Genomic DNA, 12571 nt, shown 5'->3' with positions numbered 1-12571 from the left:
CACAGTCATCACGGCCTCAGCATCATCTTTAAATCATGTGAATGTCATTCCCTTCCCTCTACCCCCAGTTAGCGGATCAAAGAAAGTCAAGTAACTGGTTGGTTTCGAAAAAGGAGAAGTTGGGAGTTTTCCTCCTGATGCCTTTGATCTCCAGGTCCTGAGGGGGATCTCAGCATAACTGAAGACCTGCTCCCCCTCTAACTCTAGCGGAGTTCACAAATACCCAGATTGACAAATCTTGACTCAAAAGAGCTCTTTTCATTACATCTCCCAAGGTATCTTCTGTGTTTGAGTGGAGGCCATTAGCTAATTGACAGAGAGCCTGTTGAGGGTGGGGGGAGTGGGGGCAGGAGGAGGCAGAGACGCTAAAATTAAATGATACAAGACCTTGCCAATTGGAGTGGATTCAGAAATGATCAACTGTCTTGGGGATCGATGAGAAAGAGAGAGAATCAAGTAATAAGGATTCAAATTTATCAAAACACCATTGATGCACAGGGACATGTTTCGCTTTGGTTCTTTTAAAATAAATTTTCATTTGGGTCCATTGCTCAAACCATTTTACCACCAAGTCCTCTGACAAACTGTCAAAGATAACTCACTGTGCAAAGCACTGTATCCTTCTATCCATCTACCTATCATGCATCTCTCTACCCATATATCTAAGGACATCTGCAGATAGTTGTGCTAAGCACTGTCTATCTGTCCATCTGTCTATCTATGGACGTTGGATTGCATATACTAAGCCCATTTCTCCAGCTTTGCCTGAACGTTAGCAAATCTTTCCACTCGTCAAGGCGACTTTATTTTCTTTCAAAATAGGAAAGTAGTTGAGAAGATAAGATTCTGATGTCATGCAACCCTGAGTCTAATGTGCACCAATACTATCTGCTTCCTGTGTGACACTGGGTAAGTTACCTAGCCTCTCTGACCCTTAGGTACCTCATGTGGTACTGCAGTTAACACCTGTGTAACTACGGCATTTGAGGATAAAATGAGAGAAGTCAGTGCTTGGCAAATGGTAAATGTTAGCAAGAATGGGGATAAGAATAATGCCACCCAGCCACTCACTGAACTCCTTTTTTTTCCATTTCTGGGTCACCTGATCCCCTGGCAATCACCATCTGGAGACCAGGGAAGCATTCGCCACCACAAGTCGGGGCTTCCTTGGTGCCTCCCCAGGGGCAGCCTGCTGAGGCGGGAACCTGACACCAGGGATTTAAACCTTCCTCGGCTTCCTCATTCTATTAATCTGGCCGTTAAGCAGAGTCCTGCTGATGCCAACAGATGCAAAGCTCTGCTGTGCTAACAGCAAAGGGCATTAGAGGAGTCCTCAGTAGCCAATCAATCCATCTCCCCCAACTCAGAACAGCTGCACAGGGACAGATGAACCAAGCGATGGCTGAGGACTGCTGCAATTCACACGAGGGAGAGAGGGATGCACGAAGGAAAGGGCCCCTGCACAGCCCAGTGTTCTAATGCAGGCCAGGTCTTGGGCAAGCAAAGCAGCTGATGCATTGTGCAAAGACACAGCGCTTGGTGAAATCTAACAGGCAGGCTAACCTGTGACAGCTGGGCTCAAGGATGGAGCAGGCAATGCTGTCCCCTTAGAAGCCAAGTGCACTGGGGTAAAAGTGGGAAGTGACCCAGGGCTCAGGGCACATCTGTCACCGAACCCCTGCAGAGTTGGTTCTTCCAAGGTTGGCCACATCTGCCATCGTGTTCATGGCATATGGGTAACATTTGAGGCACTACTTCCTGCCAGAAAGGGACCTGACCCCCTTGTCCGACCTGCCTGCAGGCAGCTGAAGAGGATCCCATCATTCACCTCGCAATGGGCTGAGGCCCAGCGCAAAGTCAGATCTGGCCACAGGCTTGTGCCAACAGTCACAAAGAAACATTTGCACTTTGGTTGGGTTCCAACATCTCTTTAACATGCGAAATCAGAACTGGGGGAGCGACAACAATATTCCCAGGCTCCCCAAAGACAGAGAACCAAATGAGACTGATGGAGCATTGTTTGCAGACAAATTGAAGCCCTTCCCCAGTGGCATAGCACAAATGCTGAGAGTCTACCTTGTGCCCCTGCTGGCTGCAGATGGAGGTTCAGGTCCCTTAGGCTAACAGATTGGATTTTAAGAGTGGTCACTGTGTAAGGAGCTGCTGCTGGAAGCCTCAGGTGCTGGCCAAAGCCACTGGTCTGCAACTCCTCTTTCCCATGCGGGTTTTGAAGGGCTGATGGGGTGGTGTCCAGAGTGAAGGGTACAGCAAGGTCAAAGACAGAACCATCCAGGGGTGCAGCTGTTCCCCTTCCAGGAGATAAGATTTGACTTCCAGAGTTCAGGACACAGATGTTTGCCCATGGGTCTTCCTAAGTCTAATAGGCTATCCTTCTGGGGAAGGATAAGGAAGAGAAGGACCATCATTTTAAAAACACCGTGGAAGTTCTCTCATAGTCCATGAGGTAGACTAGGGAGAGACATTTCCCAAAGGATAGCACACACATCTCTGATAGGAAGTTTAGGTGACATCAGAGGGCGCCTAAAGGAACATTATTTTCATAGTTTAATATTTATTTTAATGTGGTGCAAAAAATATATAACTAGCACTTCAAACTTGTGGTTCCACGAATATTATTGCTCGAGACGGTGTTTCTCAATCTCGACACCATTAGTATTTAGGGCTGGATCATTCTTTTTTGAGACGGAGTCTCACTCTGTCACCCAGGCTGGAGGGCAGTGGCTCAATCTCGGCTCACTGCAGCCTCTACCTCCTGGGTTCAAGTGATTCTCCTGCCTCAGCCTCCCAAGTAGCTGGGATTACGGGCACATACTACCAAGCCTGGCTACGTTTTGTATTTTTTTTCAGTAGAGATGGGGTTTCACCATGTTAGCCAGACTGGTCTCAAACTCCTAGCCTCAACTGATCTGCCTACCTCGGCCTCCCAAAGTGCTGAAATACAGGCGTGAGCCACTGTGCGAGGCCCAGGACCGGATATTTCTTTCCAGTGGGGAGCTGGCCTGTGTGTTGTAGGAGATTTAACAGCAACCTGGATCTCTACGTACTAGATGTCAGTCGTAAATCCCCCAACCAGATGAGACCACCACCAAATGTCTTCAGACGTTGCCAAATAACCACCAGGAATCAAAACCACTCCCTGGTTTAGACCCATTGGATTAAGGTAAGTCTATTTCTGAAAGCGAAGTGAGTTACGTTAAGGAAAAAAGTATTTTTAGGTGACTTTATAGAATAGATGAAATTCACATGAGGCAAATGTGGTCAAGGTGGTAAGTACAGACAAAACCAAGCCAGAGAGCAGCCAAACAGGCAGAGGAAACTGAATCCTTCTCCTCAAAGCTGCACCTTCTATACCTCCCTGCTGGTCCTGCTGCCTGGTCAGCCCTGGGGCCCATATGGCTACACGTGTGTGCCAGAGAAAGGGAAGACAGAAAAGCACAAGGAAACCCTGAAGATCTGCTGGCCTTCCCCAGCAGGGAGGAAGCAAGGAGGGTCTCCTCATTCCTCTTAGGAGGACCCAAGCAGAGATGCCAAGGAGACGGCAAGGACCCAAGGTGGAGGGGGCAAACGCCAGGGGAGCAGCTGGTCTTTTCCAGTGCACCCCAGAAACCCCTGAAACTCCCGAGCTGTCATTCAGCCTTGAAAGGTTCACACAGGTTTGACAGTGACTGACACTCGCAACCTATTCCCTGTGGGGCTCTGAATGAGGCCCGTCCTGTCTATCTTCTCTCTTGCCTGTCAGCCAAACTCAAAGAGCTAAGGAAAGAATCAGTCCAAAGATAAGAAACATCCCCTTCAAACCCAGCAGGAACGGTAACAGTTCTATTGGTTTAAAATGCTACCACTCACAAGCACTTAGCACGCACCCCAGACCTTATAAACATCATTTCCTGTAATCCTCAACCACAACCCTGCAAGGTGGGCACTATCACGGGGATGACATTTCAGATGGAAGGACACTGGCTTAGACATTACGTGGCCCCATAAACGTCGCAGGGTAGAAGGCACAGAGGTGGAATTCCACCTGGCTCTGTTGAACTCCAAGGCCTACACTCATAGCTGCTGCAGTGTCCTATCTCCCAGGAAGACAGAAAGCAGACAGTCAGGACCGTGCTCTGCCTTACAAGACCCGCTGGTCATCCTCCTCTCCACACGGGAAACACCACTGCAATCATGATTCCTCAGAATGGCCTAACACGCAAGCACATGAAAGGATGCAACTTCCCTCCGTCTGCCGCCCTCACTGCCAAGGAAAAAAAGTCCTCCAAGTTCAGGCATCAAAGAGCAGCATCTTCCCGCTTCACGGCTCCCCTCTGTCTCCTCTCTCCTTTGCATGAACCTCCGCATAATGGTTGGGCAGGAGCGAAGGACAGAGGAAAACTCAAAAGAAATGATTATGGTTCTTCTCACAGGTGGGAGGGTCCTCAGACACCTGGGTGCAAATGTGTACACATGTACACCCACACCACTGCACACACGTGTACACTAGCTGCCAGTGTGGATACACACATGTGCAGGCACACACACATCCAAATGCGACAAGGGGCAGCCATGGGCCTGTCCAGCCTTTCGGAGCCAGGGGACAAGTGCCCTCGAGAGCTGGAATATCAAGGCTGAGATAAGCGGCCAAGACAGCAAAGGTACTCACCTGAGTCTCCAGGGTGATGAGCGGACTCGGGTGTGGCTCCTGTGGGATGAAAGGAGAAAATGCACGTGAGGAGTGGAAAAAAGTTGACTTACTACCCCAGCATCATTTTCCTTCTTTCTGGTTTTTTGTTTGTTTGTTTTTTAAAGAGACAGGGTCTCGCTTTGTTGCCCAGGCTGGAGGGCAGTGGCGTGATCACAGCTCACTGCAGCCTCGACCTCCAGGGCTCAAGTGATCCTCCCACCTCAGCCTCCCAAGTAGCTATGACTACAGACATGCACTATCATGCCAGGCTTTTTTTTTTTTTTTTTTGGTTTAATTATTTTTGTAGAGATGGGGTCTCACTATGTTGCCCAGGCTTTTCTCCAACACTTTGGCCTCAACGATCCTCCCACTTTGGCCACCCAAAGAGCTGGGATTATAAGCATAAGTCACCATGCCACGTTCTCAGCATCATTTTCAAACAAAGCTTGATTTCCTCAGTGCTCAAGCCACCCCATGGGGAGGGCAGCCCAATCTGTGTCCTCTATTCTACAGAGATGTCAGGACAGCATGGCCCAGTCTGCACGCTGCCCCAACACTTCCTCTCATGCCCAAGTGATGAAGGAGGCTCAAGATTTTGTGAAGGAAACACCCACATGGAGATTACACAAAACAACAAAATGTAAAGAAAAAAGAAACAAGGCACCCTTGTCAAACAGCTCAATGTGCATCCAAACCCTCTATTCGGAGGAGAGTTTGGCTCAGTAAGAGGATCAGGAATAAACCAGAAAGAATATAAAGTCCTGACTAGGGGCAAGGCGATCATCAATTTGTGTCTCATCCTGCAAAGAATGAGGGAAGGAATGAGCGCGAGCAGCTTAATTTCTGGTTTGAGTAGCACATTCCAATGGGCTGGGGAAGGTCTTTTTTTAGGATAGAGAAGGCCAGAGAAATGTCCTATTCATTCACTCTCTACAAAAGCCGATTGACCGGGAATGCTTGCTGGTACTGTCTCGGGTCATTAAGCGTGAACCCTTTGGGTTGGAGGAGAGACAGGGCGGGTACAGGAGGAGGAAAAGACTGATGGGAGGAGGTGGTGGTGTCCAGTGAGTGGTTTCCAAAGAAAACAGGAAACCCAGCATATGAAGGCTATTTCTGTCTACACCAAGTCTGCTCTGAACTTAATCACCTTGGATTTATAATTCTGGGAAAAACAACCTTAAGCTTCCTCCTACAGAGAATGGGCATGATTTCAGGGCCCTGAAGTACACCCAGTTTGAAGCTTTGCTTTCTCTTAGCAGATTTTCCACCACAGGGTTTTAGGAAACCATGCAAATTAGCACCAGCCCACTGTCCCATAATGTGAAGAAGAAGGAAATGCAGGGAAATCGGAACATTCTAAACCCCTCCTCTAGGTGAGCTGCCATTCACTGTCTTGATGACTGTTCTATGATATCTTTGTAATGATGCCCAATTCTGAGGGGTGTAAGAGGCACGATCTCAGAAACATGGTGAGCTCTGCTCCGCTCTGTCCTTTAGGAAGAATTCATCGTCCCCCAACTCCAATTCTGAGTCGAACTCCCAGTAATTGTCCACTGGTGTAACTGAAAGGAAACTGCCAAGAGAACATCCCACATTAATTCTCACATTCCCCCAGGCATTGAGTCTTCCTCATACCCAAGAAAACATTGAGGGAAACATGTTCTCCCCGTCTCCCCACATTGCAGCCTTGACCTATACAGGAATCTGGAGAAGTCATGAAGGAGCTGTTTGGGGCCTGTCTCTTCAAATCCTTACTGATTTCTTCCCAGGGGTGAAGAAGTGACAGCTAGGATTGATAAAACCCAACATTCGTAGAGCAACGTTTTTTTGATCAGGCAGGTTTTGTATCACTCGTATGCAGAAAGTCTCTACTCTGTATTTCCTGTTTCCCTGTGTCAAGCAAGCAATTGGGGCAGGACCCATTTTTGTCTTTGGGAAGCAAGACCATCCTCCTGGTCTGTGGGTGGCAGCGTGAGTCAGACCTGCTATATGCCTAGTGGGTGAGAGCATGCAACATCTGCTATTCAGGTCAGAGGAGTCTGGGTCTGTCTGTCTGTCCATTCAGATCTTACCACCTCGATTTTGATTTTAAGATAAGAAGCTGCATCTCAGCCTCGAAATTAGCCTCAATCCCCAAGCCAAGTCCTCGCAAAGCACCAGACTGGGGTGTTGGGTGCGTGCCCAGATTAATTAAGCTGTACTTCACAGACCATTTGGCTATTGTCTGAGACTTATGCTTCATTGCTTAGAATCTCCACGAGGTTGAAGAGGGGAGAATGCCATCCTGAACCCCTAAAAGCAGCTCCAATGGACAAGATTTTCCTTGGGAAGTCACAGGAAATCTGTCAACTGTGTTGACAAAACCAAGAGCCTGATTTCTAGACACAGTGAAACATCAACTCTCGATTTGATGTTCCAAAATCAGAGACCTTATCAGTGCATGGTCAGGGATCCAAGATTAAGAAGATTCTGGAAAGCAAAAGCACAAATGCTATCTATTTAGCATCTTCATTAACTAACCGGGAAGAAGATAGAGTCCTCACAAGTGGCCACATCATTAATACTTAGGATTCACTTGCCAACATTATTAGGCTCTCCTCCCTCTGTGCGCACTGGAAACGGAAGACTCTCCCTAAAGAGCCTCAGTCCAGAGGATTCAAGGTATGACTATATATCTGTGTGGTCTTGCTTTCAGCAACATCCTCCTTAATTGGAAAGGCTAACGAAGTGGAACCAGGTCAATGATGCTGTCTGCCTAATCCATCGTATCTGTCTAAATTGGGACTCTTTGGTTTACAGTAGAGTAAATTCCTGTCCATCAGAGGAAAGCCTCCTAGAGACCAAAGGGGAATTTGCAATGTGCGTGCATGCTACGGTGGAGTGCTTTCAGAATCTTAATGCAGATACCATGGAACTGCCCACAACAAGGAAAGCCCTTCCATATCATCTATCGCAATGGCTCAGTTGGGGAAGTGAAATGGGGAACTAGGTGCACTGAACTGGCGGCCCTTATTCATCACAGCTCCTAGATCCACGCCCTCTGGTCATGTGACTTGGCAGCTCTTTGCTATGTGCTTCTCCATCCCTTAAGCATGGGTTTGCCCATTTAACTGCTTTGCCCAATGGGAGGTTAGTAGATGTGGCATAAGCCGAAGCTTGAAATATGCTTAGGTGATGAAGTGTGGCCTACTGTGTTTTTGCCATTACCACAAGAGATCACGTCCCCAGTACCCTGCTGGTCCAAGGAGGATGACAGACACATGAAACAAACCTGTACACAATCTGCAGCCTGAGGCCACGCCCAGCCTAGATCAGCCGACCCCCTGCCAACACACAGAAAATATATGCTCGCTGTTTCAAGCCACTGAGTTTTGAAGTCATTTCTTATACAGCATTATTGTGGCAGTAACGGATATACTTTTTTTTTTTTTTTTTGAGACGGAGGAGAGCTCTGTCTCCCAGTCACCCAAGCTGGAGTGCAGTGGTGCGATCTCCGCTCACTGCAAGCTCTGCCTCCAGGGCTCATGCCATTCTCCTACCTCAGCCTCCAGAGTAGCTGGGACTATAGGCACCCGCCACCACGCCCGGCTGATTTTTTTGTATTTTTAGTAGAGACGGGGTTTCACCATGCTAGCCAGGATGGTCTCGATCTCCTGACCTCGTGATCCACCCACCTCGGCCTCCCAAAGTGCTGGGATCACAGGCGTGAGCCACCGTGCCCGGCCAGTAACTGATATACTTTCTAAACACTGACCTCAATAGATCAAAAAGTGTTGTCACAAACACTCACAGACTCAGAACCTAAATACTACTCATGCTCTTTCTCTCAGTCTGCAAATGCATCCCAGGAACCTGAAATAACTACAGCTAATAGCGATCATTTATAGAGGGCCTCCTAGGTGCCAGGCCCTGTGTGCTAGCTAACCATTACATCAAGCAAGGAAATAAGTCACCATCAGGATCTTGCATGCCTCTGAACTAGCCTTCAATCCAGTGTGCCCAATATACCAGTCCTTCTGAATTTATTATTTAGATACCATCACAACATGACAGGAAATGGTTACTTAGAATCCTTTCGCCTGGAAATACATACAGTTTTCATTCCTTTGGTTTATTCTTAACTTTGTCCTATGGGCATATTACTTGACTGAGGTTCTAAACAGTTGAATAGAAGCAATAAATGATATTTGTTAAGTTCTCACTATGTTCCAGGCACTGGGCTTAACTTCTATGCCTGTATCATTTCGTTTACCCCTGTAATAACCCTAAGAGGTAGATATTATCATGATCACTATCATTAGTATAGAGATGGAGAAACTGATGACCAGAGAGACTGGCAACCTGTCCGAGCCACACAGATGCTGTTGAAAGCCTGGATTTGATCCCAGCATCTTACACTGGAAAACTCTGGGTTCCACTCTTTTACAAGAGCTCTGTTGGAAAATACATTATTGCTTTGGACAAAGTAATCCTGCAATTTTTGGATAATGTCTATCAAAATCAAGAATACTTATAGCAAATAAGCAGTACCACCTTAACAAATACCGGAATCTTTTTTTTTTTTTTTTTTTTTTTTTTTTTTACCATCTGTCTTTTTTAAAAAGGTAGTGGACATGGCTGATAGAAATTAGCACACATATCATGACTAAAAACAAAACAGTCACTTTGCCACAGCAAGGAACCGTGTAAACTTAGCTAAACTAATCCACACGTGTTTACTAAGTTCCGATTCAGTAGCTAGCTCTATGCCTGGCAGGCACCATGAGGGAGACAGAAATGAGTTTAAAGTGACTCTGTGTACACCGCTATTCCCAAAGCTAACTGTTTAAATAAGAGGCAGGAGCCTGATTACAGGTCTTAGAGCAATGAAACTTGTCTACACCTCAAAAGTCTTGCTTGTAAGACCAAGAAGCCAGGATCAAGGCCAAAGGCGTAATTTTAACAAGCAATTAAGCCCCAACAAAGAAAGCAGAGAGAGGAGGAAGAATTTGTTCATTATCATTCCACGCATGCATCAAACCTATCTGGCTCTCCTAGCAGATTCTGAGCCCTGAGCTAAGCCTCAGCCATTATAAAGGGTGTTCTCTTCCTTTGCTTTGAGGATGTTCAGAAGACAGCGCTTGCTCTTGGGTGTTAGGCAATGACACTGGTATAGGGATAATGATCCCGGTACTCACACCTTCAGAGCCAGATGTCTCCGTGAGGCCCACCAAATCAATGACATAGACAATGGACATTCACATGCCACCTTCTCCCAGAGATGCTCCCAGGGAACACTTCAGAAGGTTGGCTTGGTGCTTTCTCTCCCCAAGAGCCCTCTAATTAAGGCCAGAACTGGGAATCTTCCACCATCAAAAGATGGTGTCTCACTGTCACTCATCATCCAACCACCAGATAACTTGGAAAATCTAAGAAACTCTTCTTGGGATCACAGATCACAGCAAATGAAAACTCACTCATGACTCGAGCCTGCTGGAGAACGTCCAGCTCCAGCCAACTCTGAACGCCCAGCCAGAAACCTAAAGGGACGTTGTCACTTAGCTGCAGGCCTGATGCAGGACAAAGATGTACTGTTCAGTGGGAAAAGAGTGCAGGTTTAGGGGTTACCCCAGGGTTCAAACCATACATAACCACCGTATTCGTCTGCTAGGGCTGCAATAATAATACACAGGCGAGGTGGCTTAAACAACAGAGATTTATCTTTTTACAGTTCTGGAGGTTGAAAGTCCAAGACCAAGGTGTCTGCAAGTCTGGCTTCTGAAGTCTGACTCTCCTCTCAGCTTGTAGACATGGTGCACTCCTCGCTGTTTCCTCACACAGTCTTTTCTCTATGCATCCCTGGTATCTATGTGTCCAAATTTCCTCTTCTTTTTTGGGAGGGCAGAGATGGAGTCTCATTCTGTGGCCCAGACCAGAGCGCAGCGGCACAATCCAAGCTCAGTGCAACCTCCGCCTCCTGAGGTCAAGTGATTCTCATGCCTCAGCCTCCCAAGTAGCTGGGATTACAGGTGGTTGTTACCATGCCCAGCTAATTGTTTAGAATAGTTTTAGTAGAGATGGGGTTTCATCATGTTGGCCTGGCTGGTCTTGAACCCCTGACCTCAAATGATCCACCTACTTCAGCCTCCCAAAGTACCAGGATTACAGTTGTGCGCCACTACTCCAGTCTAATTTTTGTATTCTTAGTAGAGATGGCCTTTTGCCATGTTGGCCAGGCTGGTCTCGAACTCCTGACCTCAGGTGATCTGCCTGCCTCACCCTCCCAAAGTGCTGGGATTAAAGGTATGAGCCACCAGGCCTGGCTGAAATTTCCTTTTCTTATAAACGAACCAGTCAGATTGGATGAGGACCCCATTCCATTAATTTAATCACCTCGGTAAAGGCCCTATCTCCAAATAGTCACATTTTGAGGTATTGGGGGAGGCAGGCTTTCAACATATGAAATTAGGGTAGGGGTACAATTCAGTACATAACCACTACCTAGCACCACTTGTGACCTTGGGCAAAGTCCTCAGCTTCTGTGCGCTTTATTTTTCTCACTGACACTATGTAAACAGGTAGATCATACTTGCCAACACAGCTACTGTTAAGAAAGTGGAAAACAGATTTTCTGAGACCTTTCCGTAAGGGACACTATTAATAACTATACAAGCTTAACCGGTATAAACCCAGACTGCCAGCAAACCCTAAGGTCTCCTCCTTGTCTTGAACACGAGATACCACTGACATCATGAGTTGTCATGAACATTAAAAAAAAGTAGATACTGTACATAGTTACAATCTCAAAAATTATTTTCTTTGATTTTTTCCTCCAGGCTTACAAGGGCTGAGACATATCCCTCTATACTCAACCCTACTAAACCACAAGCCTTCTGAACTGCAAGCTGCTGTAGACACGAGTGCAACCCATGTCATGTGATGGCAGCGAAATGAGCACATTTACCTAATTCGTTTTGAATGCTTACTTTGTGCCAAGCATATGAAATTCCTGCAACCCTGCCAAGGGAGGTATCATGATCCCCATTTTATTGATCAGATAACTGATACTCTCAGAGAATAATTTGCTCAAAAACACAGGGCTAATCAGGAATGGAGCCAGGCGCAGTAAGCAAGTTTGTCAGTTACCAGAAACTAGTCTTTTAACCGATATCCTGGTGTTCATCAAAAGTATGAACTTACTGAATCAGAATCTCTGGGCAAGAGTCCAAGGAATCTACATTTTTATTAAACGCCCTTGGGGGATTCTTATGTACACTGAACCCAAGAGCCTCTACGTGATACCTAAACTATACCATGCGTAATGCAAGGTTGAAAAAGCTTCCAAAGTGACAAAGAATACGATTCCTGCGTCTGATCCCCAGCCAGCCATCGAGTGTCGGACGCATGCATGAAACAAGTCTTAAGAGTGTTGGTGTTCGTGTTCTGCACCCCCATGAAATTTCCACGATGGGTGCAAAGTGTTCCCTTTTCCCCACTCTGGTGAAGGGATCTGCTGTGCCCTAAAAACCTGGTTACCACCCTCCTCTTTCCAGCATTTCCTCCCGAGGGAAGTGGGACTCTTCCAACTCCTCCTTCTTAGGGCCTCATTGCAGCAACCAAGGTGTTGCATAATAGGGCTTTCCCTTCAGATGTCCCCATGGGATTTCACAGTGGCTCCTAACACGAAGGCTGGGCACGTGCAGGGCAGGCGGCATGGGGTGATGAGGGAGGCATGCCAGTGACACAGAAGTATCCTTGTTCTCTTAAAAAGGCTGCATTTGGAATGTGAATGCAGGCCGGAATCACACAGCCCTCACCTTGTTGGAAAATGTGAACTCACCTTCAAATAGGACTCAGAGGAGAAAACAGAAACCCCACAGAGAGAACAAGGGGATTCTCAATGTT

General features: G+C 46.9%; 1 protein-coding gene across 1 annotated transcript in view; it reads right to left on the bottom strand.

Moving 5' to 3' along the window:
• Positions 1 to 12571, bottom strand: part of XYLT1 (xylosyltransferase 1) — a 373697-nt gene that overhangs the window by 252402 nt on the left and 108724 nt on the right. Inside the window, exon 2 of the mRNA XM_007986630.3 lies at positions 4667 to 4705. Coding sequence (XP_007984821.3) covers positions 4667 to 4705 — 39 coding nt within the window. The remainder of the gene's footprint in view (positions 1 to 4666; positions 4706 to 12571) is intronic.

Source organism: Chlorocebus sabaeus, chromosome 5 (assembly GCF_047675955.1).
Source record: "Chlorocebus sabaeus isolate Y175 chromosome 5, mChlSab1.0.hap1, whole genome shotgun sequence".
NCBI classification, from domain to species: Eukaryota; Metazoa; Chordata; class Mammalia; order Primates; family Cercopithecidae; genus Chlorocebus; species Chlorocebus sabaeus.
The sequence above is the reverse complement of the archived record's forward strand: the minus strand, read 5'-3'. Positions and strand labels throughout refer to the sequence as shown.